The sequence below is a fragment of the Macrotis lagotis genome, chromosome 1, assembly GCF_037893015.1.
Source record: "Macrotis lagotis isolate mMagLag1 chromosome 1, bilby.v1.9.chrom.fasta, whole genome shotgun sequence".
NCBI classification, from domain to species: Eukaryota; Metazoa; Chordata; class Mammalia; order Peramelemorphia; family Peramelidae; genus Macrotis; species Macrotis lagotis.
Window position 1 is genome coordinate 899,780,399 of NC_133658.1, and position 16,613 is coordinate 899,797,011.

The window sequence follows — 16,613 nt, forward strand, 5'->3', positions numbered from 1 at the left end:
AGGCTTTGTCTCGGACTGTCTTTTCTGTCTATAGTGTTTTGATTGGTGATTTCATCAGCTCCCATGCAAGTGATTCTCAGATCTTTTTATCCAGCCCTTACCTCTCTCCTGAACTCCAGACTCACATCTATCTTCAACTACCTATTGTATGTCTCAAACTGGATGTCCCATAAACATCTTAAATTCAACATGTCCAAACTGAAATCCTTATCTTTTCCCCAAAACCTTCCTTTCTTCCTAACTTCTCTACGACCATCCTCCAGGTCGCCAGCCTAGATGCCATCTTTGGCTCTTGATTTATATTCTTTTGCTAGGTCCTGTCAATTCTACTTTAGTATCTGACACCTCTTCTGAAGCCCCACAGTGCAGGGAGCGCCGTCCTTGGAGTCAGGCAGATTCATCTTCCCGAGTTCAAATCTAGCCTCAGACATTTCTTAGCCGTGTGTCTTGGGCAAGGCTAACCCAGTTTGCCCGTGGCTCTCGATCACTTCCAGGATGGAGTCTAAAATCCTCCGGTTTGGGCCTTTTCTAAACCTGGCTCCCCTTCACCTTTCCCATCTCCTTACTCCTTGCTCACCTCCCAGCACTCTAGGATCCCGGGTACGTTGGCCTCCTGGCTGTTCCTCACCCATACATCTGCTCATCTGGAACCTTTTCTCTGCTTCTCCCCCACCCTTAGGATGCTCTCCCTCCTCATCTTCACCCCCGGCTTCCATGACATCTCAGCTAAAGCCCGGCTTTCTGTGGAAGCCTTCCATGGCCTTCTCTGGGGGGCCACCAGCCTTTTCTCTGCAATGACCTCCCATTACTGTGTCTCTGACAGCTTGTCTGGGCCATTAGTGTTTACTCCTTGAGGGCAGGGAGGGTCTTCTGTCTTTCTATCTCCCGCAGGTGGCATACAGCAGGGCCTTAATAAGTGCGTGTTGACTCCCCCTCCCAATGAGAGAACTCCCTCTACCTTTGCATCTGGGCGCCTGACCTGCAACTGAGCCTTGGAGGGTTGCTTAGGGTGCAGGGAGGTCAAGGGACTTGCCCAGAGTCACACAGCTAGCCTGGGTCAGGGGCAGCACTGGAACCCAGGACTCCTGACCGGGCTCAGCTCTCCATCCACTGTGCCCTTGATTAGAATGTCCACCCTCGGTGCTGGGAGAGATGCCCTGGGCCCCCCACTGGAGACCACCCGCAGGCTGACGCCAGTGCGTTCCGGTCTGGCATACGCAGAGGGGCTGCCGGAGCGGGCCGGTGCGCCATCTCCTCCGGCGGCCCCCACCCCCACGCCCGAGCGCAGCCCCGCGGCACTGCGCCTGCGCCAGAGCCTCGGGACTTCATCTCCCAGCATCCTCGGCTCGCCGCGGCACCCACGTGGGCCACTGGTCCCCTGCGGAGGCCTTGACAGCGCGAGGAGCATGCTGGGATTAGCTTGGACTGGCTCTCTGGATGCGCTCCTGCGCAGGCGCGGCGGTGCGGGCTGCCGAGAGCGCGCTGGACCGCGGTGGCCGCGAGCGAGGTGACGCTGGGGGGAGCCCCGGGGGCTCGGGGGGAGGGCGACCCCCGGCACAGGCCGCTGCCGACCTGCCCCGACAGGCCCTCCCCATCCCCCACCCTCCCATCCTTCTCCCTATCGCCCCATCCCTTCTCATCCTGCTTCATCTCCCGCCTCTTCCTTCCCCCCAACCCTCATCTCCCCCATCCCTCCCCATCTCCCCCATCCCTCCCCATCTCCCCATCCCTCCCCATCTCCCCCTTCTCCCCCATCCCACCCCATCTCCCCATCCCTCCCATCTCCCCCTTCTCCCCCATCCCACCCCATCTCCCCATCCCACCCCATCTCCCCATCCCTCCCCTTCTCCCCCATCCCTCCCCATCTCCCCCATCCCTCCCCATCTCCCCCATCTCCCCCATCCCACCCCATCTCCCCATCCCACCCCATCTCCCCATCCCACCCCATCTCCCCATCCCTCCCCTTCTCCCCCATCCCTCCCCATCTCCCCCATCCCTCCCCATCTCCCCCATCTCCCCCATCCCACCCCATCTCCCCATCCCACCCCATCTCCCCATCCCACCCCATCTCCCCATCCCTCCCCATCCCTCCCCATCCCACCCCATCTCCCCCATCTCCTCATCCCATCCCATCTCCCCATCCCTCCCCTTCTCCCCCATCCCTCCCCATCTCCCCCATCCCTCCCCATCTCCCCCATCTCCCCCATCCCACCCCATCTCCCCATCCCTCCCCTTCTCCCCCATCCCTCCCCATCTCCCCCATCTCCCCCATCCCACCCCATCTCCCCATCCCTCCCCATCTCCCCATCCCACCCCATCTCCCCCATCTCCCCATGCCTCCCCTTCTCCCCCATCCCTCCCCATCTCCCCATCCCACCCCATCTCCCCCATCCCTCCCCTTCTCCCCATCCCTCCCCTTCTCCCCCATCCCTCCCCATCTCCCCATCCCTCCCCTTCTCCCCATCCCACCCCTTCTCCCCATCCCACCCCTTCTCCCCCATCCCACCCCATCTCCCCCATCCCTCCCCATCTCCCCATCCCTCCCCATCTCCCCCATCCCACCCCTTCTCCCCCATCCCACCCCTTCTCCCCATCCCACCCCATCTCCCCCATCCCTCCCCTTCTCCCCATCCCTCCCCATCTCCCCCATCCCACCCCATCTCCCCATCCCTCCCCATCTCCCCATCCCTCCCCTTCTTCCCACCCCATCTCCCCATCCCTCCCCATCTCCCCATCCCTCCCCTTCTCTCCCATCCCACCCCATCTCCCCCATCCCTCCCCATCTCCCCCATCCCTCCCCATCTCCCCCATCCCACCCCCATCTCCCCATCCCTCCCCATCTCCCCATCCCTCCCCTTCTCCCCATCCCACCCCATCTCCCCATCCCTCCCCATCTCCCCATCCCTCCCCTTCTCTCCCATCCCACCCCATCTCCCCCATCCCTCCCCATCTCCCCATCCCTCCCCATCTCCCCCATCTCCCCCATCCCACCCCATCTTCCCATCCCACCCCATCTCCCCATCCCTCCCCTTCTCCCCCATCCCTCCCCATCTCCCCCATCCCACCCCATCTCCCCATCCCTCCCCATCTCCCCATCCCACCCCATCTCCCCCATCTCCCCATGCCTCCCCTTCTCCCCCATCCCTCCCCATCTCCCCATCCCACCCCATCTCCCCCATCCCTCCCCTTCTCCCCATCCCTCCCCTTCTCCCCCATCCCTCCCCATCTCCCCATCCCTCCCCTTCTCCCCATCCCACCCCTTCTCCCCATCCCACCCCTTCTCCCCCATCCCACCCCATCTCCCCCATCCCTCCCCATCTCCCCATCCCTCCCCATCTCCCCCATCCCACCCCTTCTCCCCCATCCCACCCCTTCTCCCCATCCCACCCCATCTCCCCCATCCCTCCCCTTCTCCCCATCCCTCCCCATCTCCCCCATCCCACCCCATCTCCCCATCCCTCCCCATCTCCCCATCCCTCCCCTTCTCCCCATCCCACCCCATCTCCCCATCCCTCCCCATCTCCCCATCCCTCCCCTTCTCTCCCATCCCACCCCATCTCCCCCATCCCTCCCCATCTCCCCCATCCCTCCCCTTCTCCCCATTCCTCTTCATCTCCCTCCCCATCTCCCCCTCCCTCTTCATTGCTACTAGCCCTCCCCATCTTGCATCTTCCCATCCCTCTATCCCTCCCCATCTCCTCCCCTTCTTCATCTCCCTACCCTTCACTTTTCTCATCCCTCCCCATCTCCCCTTCCCTTATCTCCCCCATCCTTCCTCATCTCCCCATCCCTCCCCACCTCCCCATCTCCCTTATCTTCATCTCTCCATGCCTCCCCCTTCCTTTATCTCCCCATCCCTCCCCATCCTTCTTTATCTCTGCCTTCCCCATTAATCTTACCTCATCTTCCTTCCTTGCCCCCCCCCCCCGCCTTCCTATCCCCAAGGCCTTTTCTTTCCTTTTTTTCCTCTACCCTACAGCAAAACCTACTCACCTTTCTCCTTCCTCCCCAAGCCATCTTAGGTTCAGTGATTCTGTGCTCATGTGAATGTATGATTGGACCCCGAGAGGACTGGTAGCTTGGCTGCTAATGTCTCTGAATCCACTGGGAACTTTGACTCTCTGAAGAGGGCTGAACTTAGGACTAGGAAGAGCCAAATTCAAATCTTGCCTGAGGCTCACCCTGAACCTCCTTGTCCTAAATTTAAAATGGAGATAACAACATACAGTTGGGAAGGTCCAAGGAGATAGCAGAAGCCTTACTAAAATGTTGATTATCTTCTTGCTGGGAGAACAGGGCTGTGATCTGAGATATGGTCAGTGTGTGACCTTTGTGTTCAGAAGAGTCATGGAACGGTGTCTTCCCTGGTTCCCACAGATGTATGTGTTTTCACCAGAACACTTGCTCACATGTCTTCCTGTGTGAGTATTGCACACTCTGTTATTCAATCATTTTTCAGTCATGTCTGACTCTCTGTGACCCCATTATAGGGTTTTTGTGGTAAAGATACTGGAGTGGTCTAGCTTATTCTTTTTGCAACTCATTTTACAGATGAGGAAACTGAGGCAAACAGAATGAATTGACTTGCCCAGGGTCACAGAGCTAGGAAGTATATGAGTCTGGATTTGAACTCAGGACTCCAGGCCCAGCTATGCACTATCCCCTGTCTGGCCAGCAGCAACTCTAGGGCTGAACTGAGATCCCTGCCAAACTGCTGCCAGGTGCTCCCAGCTATGGATCATTTCTCTCTTTCAGGACTCCTCGGCAGGGTTCTGGAGGGCGTTCCAAGCTTCTGGGTCCTTCCGTGTTAGCCTGGTTATCCCGGGGGTCCCAGGGACTTGGGATCCCTCCAGGACCACGCTTCCAGCCACAGAGAAGCCACCACAGGGCCACGTCATGGCCGTACTCCTGACCCTACAGGAACCAGTGACCCTCCTGAGAGTGAAGGTGGAAGAAGGTGTTCCCGGGCAGCAAGACTTCTTCCTGGGAGGAAACACCCCTGCCCCTGGGCCCGCTGGGACGTGCTTTGGGGGAGGACTCAGAGATGCATGGGGCCCAGGAGCGGGACCTGGGCTGGAGCCACCTTTCTCTGCTATACCTGAGAGGGTGGGCACCTGGGCCAAGGCACCGCAGCCTCCAGGCCACAGTGAGTACCAGGAGACTTGGACACCTGGGAGCATCCTTGAAGGGAAGGTTACTGGGAGGAAGAGTGGTGGATGAGTGGGACAGACTTCAGAGAAGGGAAGGGTCCTGGACTCCATGAGGAGGAGCCCCCAATGCCATTCAGCATTTGTGAAAGCCTCCCTGCCCTCCTAGAGTACAACAAACATTGTTTATAGGCTAGACACAAGGTCAGTTGGGGTTGAGGGGGCAGAAGGCCTCCTAAAGGATACTGTGATGCTTGTTCAATCAGTCACTATGTATTGAGCACCTCCTGGATGTCAGACACTAGACTAAGTGTTGGGGGCTACAAAAAGGGGCAAAAGACAGACCCTCCCTCAAGAAGCTTACAATCTAATGGGGGGAGACAACCTGCAAACTAATATATACCAGGCAAGTTATAGACAAGATAAATAGAAGATAATGAACAGAATTAAAGGGAAAGGCTTCCAGGATAAGATGGAATTTTTGTTGGGCCTTAAAGGAAGCCAGGGAAGTCAGTAGGCGGAGTTGGAGAGGGAGAACATTCCAGACATGGGGACATCCCAGGTCACTGGAGCTGTCCCCACCCACTTGGAAACCTCATCCTCCAAAGACTCTCTTGGCCAGGCTGACTTGAAATCCTATTTGGCCCTTGGTACTTCTGTGATTTCATTTTATTCTTCTGGAAGTTCTGTGAAGCAGAGAAGGTAGAGGCTGACCCCCTTTTAATTTTGTTCTTTTTTTAACTATAAATGAAGAAACATTAGCTGCAAAACGAATTTCATAACATCACACTGGTTGATGTTAGATCCAAGAAAAAGAGCTAGGCCTCTTGAATCCTTGGTCTAAGTTTCTCTGTTGGATTACCCAGCCTCTTTGAGAAAATGACTTATGGAAGTAACATCTCCAGAGAATTCAGAAAATGGGTTCTTTCCACATCCTTTGAGTAAGGAAAGTTAGGTTTCTTTGTTAAAGGAGATGGTCCTGCTTTTGTATTTGGCCACAAAGCCCTAATCCCTCTTCCAGATTTATTTCCAACATTTAGCAAATATTTAAATGCCAACCAAGAGATCTTACTAAGACTCTAGGAGGAAAAGTGGAACAGGAACACCAACATGAAGGGACCTGTTAACAACTGATAGATTTCCTTCTATGTGTCCAAGGACAAGGATCTAGCTCTCCCCTTTTCCAGGCTGAACTTTTCTCATTCCTTCAGAGATCTGCAAAACCTTGGACCCTCCAGGTTCTTACCATCCCCTGAAGGTGTTCCACTTGGTCAGTAGCTGTCTAGTTTTGTCTTATTTTTTTATTACTATCTTTGATTTTTAATCACCTTCATTTCTAAATGTATCCCTTCTCCTCAGTGAACTATCCCTTGTAACTTTAAAGAGAGACAGACAGATAGATGGGGGAGAGAGGAAGGGGGGAAGGAGAGAGAGAGAGAGAGAGAGACAGAGAGAGAGAGAGAGACAGAGAGACAGAGAGAGACAGAGACAGAGAGAGAGACAGAAACAGAAAGAGATAGAGAGAGACAGAGGCAGAGAGAGAGTCAGAGAAAGAGTCAGAAATAGTACCAGAGAGAGACAGAGACAGAGACAGAAAGAGAGTCAGAGAGCCAGAGAGAGAGAGAGAGTCAGAGACAGAGACAGAGAGAGAGCCAGTCAGAGACAGAGAGAGAGAGAGAGCCAGAGAGAAAGAGAGAGAGAGACAGAGAGAGAGAGTCAGAGAGAGAGAGAGAGAGAGAGAGAGACAGTCAAAGGGGGGAGCATTTCAACAAAACAAACCAACATCTAAGTCTGACAAGAGCACGGGCAGTATTGCTCCCCAGTAGTCCCCTATCTCTGCAGAAGAGGAAAAGGAGTGCGTTTCTCAACTTTTCCCGGGACTGAGTTTGGTCACAGAATTACAGCTTCTGTTCTGGATTATTTATGTGTGTGTGAATACATAAAGATATACTATTGTATTTTATATTGGACAATGGATTTTTGGGGTACAGTAGTCATCTTGTGTCTTGTTTTCTTGGTTCTGCTGCCTTTACTCCATATCGATCCATATGAGACTTCCTATGCATCTCTGAATTCCTCATGGTCCTCATTTCTTACAGCACAAATCTATTGGGTTAGTCAGGGTCATTCTTCTAACGTGATATCTAGAGTTATGTCCAATCCGTTAAAACAAATTATCGCTCCCCTTTGTGGTTCCCTCAGAGACGGATCTGCAGACATGCCCTCTGCCTGACCCCTTCCCCTCTCCCCAACCCCCAGCCTTCTCTGATAGCAGAAATGCCGGCCCACACAGTGACTGCCTGTGACCTTGGGGACAACCAGCCTCTTCCTTCACATCTGCTATCCCCGGCCTTGACTCAAACCAGAAGCATGTTCTCACCAGCCTGTGGGGACAGGGTTGCTAATTCAACCTCTGTGGGCCAGACTATACTCTTTCCCTCAGTCTACTGTGACTGCCAGGGTCCAGAGGTCCAGACAATGTGGGGAGCAGGAGCAGGAGCAGATGAACCGGAGCAGAGGTTACCCACACAACCTCCTGCACGTGGCAGGGTGATGGTTGCCATACCCAACACCGGTGCCTCCATCACTGTGACTCTCACTGCATCTTTTCTCTCCCCTAGAGCCTCCTTTCCAGGACTCTGCTCTCCACTGGCGGGGAATCCCAGAAGAAGAAAAAGAAGAAAGGCCTCTGAGAGCTGAACCCCAGGTGAGTCAGGGTTTCTTCTCTATCCCAAGGCAGTGAACACATGTCTCGCCACCACCCTCTTGAATAAAGTGTCTCTTCCTAGCCAGATTCAGAACCCTCGGCCCCTGGTAGATAGTAGGCTCCATGGGAAGTCTCCTTGCTTACTTCACGGCCTTCCTTCTGTCCACCCATTCACCCTTCACTCATTCATCCTGCAGATGTTCACTCAGACAGCATGATTCTCATTGAAGAGGCAGGAAGGAAGGCAGGACCCCCTCAGATAATGACCAGGGGCTTGTGGATAAGAGCCAGAGTGATCCACACACACGTGAGTGGAGGGTCTGGCTGAAGCTGGAGAGTTGTGTTGGGGGCCAGGGGAAGAGGAGGAGAGATCTCAGAAGGTTGGACTTGAGGTGTGAGCCATTAAGGATTCTTGAAGATCTTTGAACTCAGTGAAAGCAGTATCTTAGAAAGAGCTTGTGCCTGAGAGGGACTTCTGCGGGATTTCTCAAACCCATGCCAGCCATGCAGGTGTTTGGGACATGTAGTGAAAGGCAGCTTATGCTCTCTGGGGCTCGCTCTCCTTGTTAGTTTTTCCACTTTTGTTGCCACTTCCTCCTATTGACTTTAGTTATTCACCAAAGGATCGATGACCCCTTAGAGGATGGAGAAGAGAATTTGGGCCTCTGGTTCCCTGATCATGCTGAGGGTCAACCCCTGGGAAAAGAGGATGAGCTTAGGTCTGACAGGGAACATGAGGGAGAGGCCCCAAGTTCACAGGGAGGTGGCTAGGTAGGGAGAGAGGCAGCCGGAGGAGGAAGCCTCCGTTGGGAAACCTGTGAGGAGAACCAGTGTAGACACCTAGGAAGAGTACATCCCAGGAAGCAAGCCGTCCAGGGTGAGGGGGGAATAAAGACTGGCAAAAGTGGCTGGATTTGGCCAGTGACGAGTGGGTTAGTGGGAGTCCGATGCCAGTAAACTAAAGAGTGAACTCAACAAGAATGGCCAAAGAGAAACCAGCCATTTACCAGAGTAGGCAGCAGGTGGTCCTGTGCTCTGTGGGAGGCTGCTCCATGAAAGGGAGAGATGGGGGGTGAAGCCTGTGATCAGTGGCATCCTGATAAGGACATTGTTTGGTTTTAGAGAAAGGGAGAGAAAACATTACTACCTAAATTGGGGAGAGGGCTATCACAACAATGACCTTGTTGAACATAGCAGAGGGAGCTCCTTATGATCTTAGTTTCTAGGCCTAAAGGACTGTGACAAAGCTCTCTCAAGAACGTCACAAAGCCCCCCACTGCAAACGTCTCCCTGATGAAGTGGGCTCATACAAAGGTCCAGGGACTGCTAGATCCTTAATTGGGACAGGAGCCTCAGGGGGCTTCTGTCCTTGGAACTCCCACCAGATCCAATATCAAATGTTTCTTCTCATTCTGTCTGGGAGATCAGGTCAGATTTGGGAAATAGCGAGGGTTCAGGAGGAAAGATGAAGCTCTTTGTTCTAAGAGTACAGAGCTTGAGTAGGCTCTTCTCCTGGAGCCTAGAAAAGAAAATTGTTCCTAGATGATGAGGCATGGGAGACTAGGAAGGCTAACGAGAAAGGGCATGGTGGTGTCTGAGGGGCTTTCTGGACTGTATTCTTGGGAAGGGCGGTAGATGTACCAGTCCAGGAAATGTCTTCGGGCTAGAAAGATATTTAACTCTTGGGCAGACAATCCCACATTAGGAATTTCTGTAATGAGGCCTGTGTAAAGTCTAGGGGTGTGTTAAGGGTCCTCTTCTGGAATAGAATGTGAAGACTGGGCTTCAGAGAGACTCAGCTGCCCCTGGGAGTGGGTTGGTTGGGAAAAGAGTCAAGATGTAAGGTGATCTCCAGGGGGGATGGTTGGGGAGTGGGGCTCCAGATCCAAGATGTGGAAGGTCAGTAGTAGCTCAGATTGCTCCCCAACATGAGCCTTGTGAGGCAGGGCTGCAGGTGTGATTGTCCCCCTTTTTCAGGGGAGGTAAGTAAGGCTTTGAGAGACCAACCCACACTCACTTAACTGACGAGTATAGCAAGTAGGATTTGCATCCAGGTCTTCCAACTCCTGTTCACTGTGGTTAGTCTTCTTTCTTCCTTGGCTTTTCTGGAGCCTTCTGTAAAATGAACATCTGTTTCCACAACTTACAACAGACAGGGAAGATCCTACAGTGAAGTCCCAATCTTCACTCTGTGCAGCTCACTTTTCCTTTTAAAAAAGTAATAAATTCCTTGTGGGACTTTTGAAGCTATCCTGCTTCTTTGTGTTTCCTTCCTGCCTTCCTTCTTTCCTTCTGCAAATCCTTCATTGAAAAAAAAATAGTTTTTCAATGATCCTATTTTCTTTTTCTTTTTTTTTTTTTTAACAATTCTGTCACCTCCCTTCTCCACTCCACAAATCCCTACCACCACTCAAAAAGAGAAACAAAGCCCTGTTCTGAGTGGACATGCTCCAGAACACCTTACCACCTTGGTTGGACCTGAAGGTCTATGTCCTGCCTTGTTTTTGGTCCATCATCTCACCCTGGGCTCCCTAGGGCTTGTTTGAGGCAAAATGAGGCCAAGGGCAAGGGTCTGGCACCTTAATCAAGAACCTCAAAGATCCAAGAACTATGTTAATGGGGTGTTCTGGGGGGGGGGCATCAGCAGGGATGCTAATGTCTTTAAGGATGACAGCATGGGCAGAGGCAACCAGGACCCAGATATAGGTCTGCTGAGGCTGTTGACCCATGAACAGGGATCTAGGGGTCAGGGGCTTGAGGAGATAGGCCAGATGGTAGACCCTGATTAAAAATGAAAGGAGCTAGAGACTGGGGAGATTGCCCCTTGCCCTGGTTGTGGAGCTGAGCATCCTCCTGGTCTCCCTAAGAATCCAGGGTAGAAGAGAAATCAAAGTCTCCTCCAGACTCCACATCAGAAATTAGGGGGGAAGGCTGGGGAGAGGTGATAGCTCTAACCCTGAGAAAACACTGTCCTTCCCAGCATCTGCTTTGATTCTCACAGTGGGGTGCTATAATACTCCTTACTTCCAAGATGAGACCGAGGCCCAGAGATCATGGAATTTGATCAGCCAGTTCCTGAGTGGGGGAGACGGGCTTAGAACCCAAGACTTTGAGAGGCCAGGTTCCTGCCTCCTCTCCACTATTCCCCCTCTACCTTGTCAAGGTGAAGAGATGAAGGGAAGAGGGAAGACTAAGATTCAGCAAAGAGGGATTTTGCCTACCCAGGATGAGATTTTCTCCTGGTCACTGTGAATGGGGTCAGTGGATAGAGAGGAAGCTCAGGTCCTGAGATATGAGTAGGGTGAGTTGCATCTGCATGATGTGGACTGGGGGATCATGGGGACATTGGTTGGTGACCATGTTGGTCAGCAGTTCTCCATGAGTCTGTTTGAACCTGATCATGCTTAAAAATCATCCTTGGCAGGCTTTCTCCTGACCTCAGCTCCCTCCCCAGGCTGTTTGGCAGCTCTGGGAGAGGACAGTAGGGGGTGGGGTCCTTCACATCCACCCCTTGGCTCTTCCTGCTGCATCCAACTGAACAAAGGACCCACTCTAAAATCAACACTGTCCCTTCATGGCCAACACCCTTTTCTCAGTCCTCTTTCTCTCCTGACTGCACAGTTTCCCAATATGGCTCAATTCTGTCATTTCTGCTCCCGTATCTTCCTCTGTAGACTACACACACTACTTCTGCCCTTAAACAGACCCTCATCACTTCCCATCTGGTCGTTATTATAGCCTCCCTACCCCTACTCCTCCATATGACTGACAAAGGGATTTTCCTAAAGCCTGGGTCTGATGTGGTCTTCCCAACACTCACATAAGCACTGGATAAATTCTGGTGGTTCCCTGTTCCTTCCAGGGTCAGACCTAAAACCCTCCATTTGGCATTTAAAGTTATTCAAACCTAGTCTCCTTCTTCTTCCTCTCCTTCTTTTCTTCGTCTTCTCCTCCTACATCTCCTCCTCCTCTTCCTTCTTTTTCCTCTCTCTGTTTCTCTTTCTCTTTCCCTCCTTCTCTTCCTCCCTCCTCTCTATCTCCCCTTTCAGAGTCCTTTCTGAAGCTTTCATTTCCTTTTTATGCCCTCTTGATGTGGATATGTTCCTAGGTTCTCCCCTTTAAATTGTTTTCAGTCAATTCATCTTCGAATTCAGATTTGAGGATCTCCAAATTCTTTTTTTTTTTTGAAGATTTCCAAATTCTTCAAATGTAAATCTCTCCTCTGAGTTCATTTCCTTGTGGCACATCCAACTACCACGTCAAATTTGACTTGTCTAAAACTGAACTTATAATTTTTGTCTTTTAACCCCCGCTCCTGATTTCTTATTTTGTTAATAGCATCCCTTCCTCCCAGTCATGGTAGTTTGGAATCACAAGGTCATGGTGGACTCTCCTCTCTCCCAACCTTCCATGTTCAATCAGTTCCTAAGTCCTTTTAATTCTGTTTCCACATCATCTCCTTTTCTCTTTCTTGTCATCATCTTAGTTCAGACCCAAATCATCTCTTGCCTGAACTATGGCAACCGATTCCATATTGACCTCCCCCTACTTCTTTCTTCCATTAGCAAAGCCATCTTTTTAAAAAAATCTAAATCTAATGTCTTCAAAAATGAAAATTTCCATATACTCAAAAAAAGAAAGTTATCTTTGAAACTACAGGTCTCTATTGTCTTGCCAATAACTTTATAATGAATCCCACTCATTACTTTCAAAACTGTGCTTGTCTGGGCTCCCTTCTGAATTTTCTTTTCATCTTCTCTACATTTTTAAAGGGTTTTTTGGGGAGGGATATTACTCTCACTCTTCCTTCATACCCCAAATCCATTCAGGGGAGGAAAAAAAACCTTCTTAAGAAATAAGTATAATCAAAAATTTTTAAATGTAGGACCAGACCTTTGATTTTTATCCCCGTTCCCTCAGGAGTTGGGTTACATGCTCCATGATGGATTCTCTAGAGACATTGGTGGTTATTGCATTGATTAAAGTTTTCAAGTCTTTCAAAGATGTTTTTCTTTGTAATATTGTCCTCCCATGAGTTATTCTCCTGGTTCTGATCACTTCCCATACATGCTGCCCAGGATTCTCTGCAATCATCTCTTTTATCATTTCCTGTTATAGAGCGCTAATATTATCATCCATTTCTAGATTACAAACTGGGCCTCCTCCTTAGATTCTAATCCTTTCCTTTCCTTATTTTAAAATACTTAATAGGGGACATCTAGTTGGCATCTAGATAGCACAGTGAACAGAGCACCTGCCCTGGAGTCAGGAGGACCTGAGTTCAAATTCAGCTTCAGACACTTACTAGCTGCATGACCTTGGGCAAGTCACTTAACCTCATTGCCCCACAAAAACAAAAAGATAAAGTACTTAATAAATGTTTAATTCTCTCTCTCTCTCTCTCTCTCTCTCTCTCTCTCTCTCTCTCTCTCCCTTCCAAAATAAGAAATGTGTTGGGTCTTGGAATTATCTAATGTTGCTTACTTTCATCCCATTCCCATTTTCCTATCAGTCAGTAAACACAAAAATAAAGTGCTTACTGGGCTAAGCCCTGGATATACAAAAAGAGGCAAAGAACAGTCCCCATCCTCAAGAATATGAACCATCTATAGCTAGGATATATCAGAAATAATGAACAGAGGGAAGACCTTGGAACCTAGTGGGGAAGGCTTCCTATAGAAGGTGTGATTTTAGCTGGAACTTAAAGGAAACCAAGAAGATCAAGAGTCAGAGCAGAGAAGGGAGACCTTCCAGGCATGGGGACCGGCCAGGGAGGATGCCAGAGCTGAGAGATGGATAGGACAGCCTGGAGGCCAGGGTCACTAGATCCAAGAGTAAGTGTGGGGGAGGAAGGTGCAACAAGACTGGAAAGGATAGAGGTTCGCTGAAGGTCAAACCAATCCTTTTGTATTTGCTTCAGAGGAAATAGGGAGTCTCTGGAGTTTATTGAGTAGAATGATGACATGGTTGGATCTGACCTGTAGGAAAATCACTTTGGTAGCTAATGGAAGATGGATTAGAATGAGGAGAGACTTGAGGCAGACATCCCCTAATAGGTATTATAGTTATTATCCAGGGGTGAGGTGACGAGGACCTGGATCAGAGTGGGGGGTAGTGTCTGAGGAGAAAAGGGGTGAATTAGGGAGATGCCACAAAGGTAAAATCCACAAGCCTTGGCAACAGCTTGGATATGGGGGTTGAGAGATTGTGAGGAGTCGAAGATGACTTCTAGGTTGAGCCCTGGGGAACTGAGAAGATAGTGGGACCCTTGACAGGAATAGGGAAGGTAGGAGAAAAGGAGGGTTGGAGGGAAGGGGAATAATGAGTTCTGTTTTAGACATATTGAGTTTCAGATGTCTACTGCATATCTAATTCAAGATGACTGAAAGGCCATTGGAGATGTGAGATCGGAGCATGGAAGGTAGATTTGAGTATCATCAGCATAGAAATGGTCATTAAACCCATGGAAACTGAGGAGATCCCCAAGTGTAGTAGAGAAGGAGACGAGGACCAGAAGAACTCTATGGGACACCTGCATCAGAGGGTGTGATCCAGAGGAGGCTTCAGAAAAGGAGGCAGATAAAAGACTGTCAGAGAGGTAGGAGGAGAACCAGGAGAGGATAGAGGCCCCTTAACTTCATCTCTTTCCCATTTATTCCCCTGTTGTATTTCTCCATCAAAATGTTTGTGTTTAGGGGCAGCTAGGTGGCGCAATGGATAGAGCACCGACCCTGGAGTCAGGAGTACCTGGGTTCAAATCCAGCCTCAGACACTTAATAATTACCTAGCTGTGTGGCCTTGGCCAAGCCACTTAACCCCATTTGCCTTGCAAAAAAAATGTTTGTGTTTAACCATCTTTGAAATAAGACAGTGGTTCATCTCATGCTCACTCCCCTACCATCACTCCATGTTTACATAATCTTCATATCCAATTCAATTATAGAGCAAGTTCCAACCTCTTTTTCCTCCTTTCTACATTAATGTTATCCTTTTATCCTCCTTCCTTTTTTCTCTCTTAAAACCCTCAGAGCAGACCCAATCTACTCTCAGACCCTATTTAGCTTCCTCCATACTCTGAAGGGTCACATTTCCTCTCCCTCTATTAGAATGTTAGTGCTATATTTTCATATAAATTGTTTATATGGTTCATATCAATTTACCTTTTTTTGATTGTTTGCAGCTGAAAAGATCCATTCAGATCTTGTCCTTTTATCAGGAATGTTTGAAAGTCCTCTGTTTTATTAAAGATAAGTTTCCCCCAGTAGTATTCTACTTAATTTTTGCCTGTCCTTGGTTCTAAGCCTCTATCTTTTGTCTTTTGAACATTATATTTCAGTATCTTCTATAATAGAAGCAGTCAGGAGATTCTTCCCTTCCTCATTCTGAACCTGTATTTCTTTTTCTTTTAATTGAAGATTTTATTTATTTTGAGTTTTACAATTTTCCCCCCAATCTTACTTCCCTCCCCCCACTCCCCCACAGAAGGCAATTTGCCAGTCTTTACATTGTTTCCATGTTGTGCATTGATCCAAATTGAAAGTGATGAGAGAGAAATCATATCCTTAATGAAGAAACATAAAGTATAAGAGATAACAAGGGGTGGCTAGGTGGCACAGTGGATAAAGCACTGACCCTGGAGTCAGGAGTACCTGGGTTCAAATCCAATCTCAGACACTTAATAATTACCTAGCTGTGTGGCCTTGGGCAGGCCACTTAACCCCATTTGCCTTGCAAAAAAAAACCTTAAAAAAAAGTATAAGAGATAACAAGATCAGACAATAAGATATCATTTTTTCCCCCTAAATTAAAGGGAATACTCCTTGAACTTTGTTCAAACTCCATGGTTCTTTATCTGAATACAGATGGTATTCTCCATTGTGGACAGCCCCAAATTGTCCCTGATTGTTGCACTGATGGGATGAGGGGGTCCATCAAGGTTGATCATCAGCCCTATGTTACTGTTAGGGTGTACAATGTTTTTCTGGTTCTGCTCATCTCACTCAGCATCAGCTGAACCTGTATTTTAATAGAACTGAACAGTTTTCATTTATGAGTTCTTGAAATGTAGTATCTATGCTTTTTTATCATTGTTTTCAGGGAGTAATTCTTAAGTTCTCTCTCCTTGTCACATTTTCCACATTTTCAGGGAGTAATTCTTAAGTTCTCTCTCCTTGTCACATTTTCCAGGTCAGTTGTTTTTGATATCAGATCTCTTCACATTTTCTCCTATTTCATCAGTCTTTTGGATTAGTTCTAATGTTTCTTGCTGTCTCATAGAGTCATTGATTTCTGTTTGATCTATTCTGATTTTCAATTATTCCATTTTTTAAGAACTATTCTAATAGCTCATTCTGAACTATGCTAAATCTCTCCTCCAAAACTTTTATTTCATCTTTTTATCTTTTCCTTTATCTCTTCTAAAGATTATATAGTCCTCATGGAAAATCTGTTTTTTCCTTTGGGTTCTTTCTTATAGTTACTTTCTCCTAGACTAGAATACTGGGCATCCTTGATTTTTTTTAAATTTTTTTATTTAGTTAAGGTATTGGGGTTAAGAGTTAAGGCAATTATTAAGTGTCTGAGGTCAGATTTGAACTCAGCTCCTCATGACTCTAGGGCCGGTGCTCTATCCACTGTGCCACCTAGCTGCCCCCCATCCTTGATTTTTTTAAGAATTTTTTTATATACTTAATGATATATCACATTTGACTTAGTCATCTCTCTAGCTTTGGTTCCCGAATTGGGTCTTTGATCCTGGA

At 49.2% G+C, this 16,613-nt stretch overlaps 1 protein-coding gene across 1 annotated transcript in view; it reads left to right on the forward strand.

Moving 5' to 3' along the window:
- Positions 1-3,761: 3,761 nt before the first annotated feature.
- Positions 3,762-16,613, forward strand: part of LOC141509341 (uncharacterized) — a 42,449-nt gene continuing 29,597 nt past the window's right edge. The window contains exons 1-3 of the mRNA XM_074218811.1: positions 3,762-4,421; positions 4,756-5,146; positions 7,769-7,854. Coding sequence (XP_074074912.1) covers positions 4,410-4,421; positions 4,756-5,146; positions 7,769-7,854 — 489 coding nt within the window. The 5' untranslated portion in view covers positions 3,762-4,409. The remainder of the gene's footprint in view (positions 4,422-4,755; positions 5,147-7,768; positions 7,855-16,613) is intronic.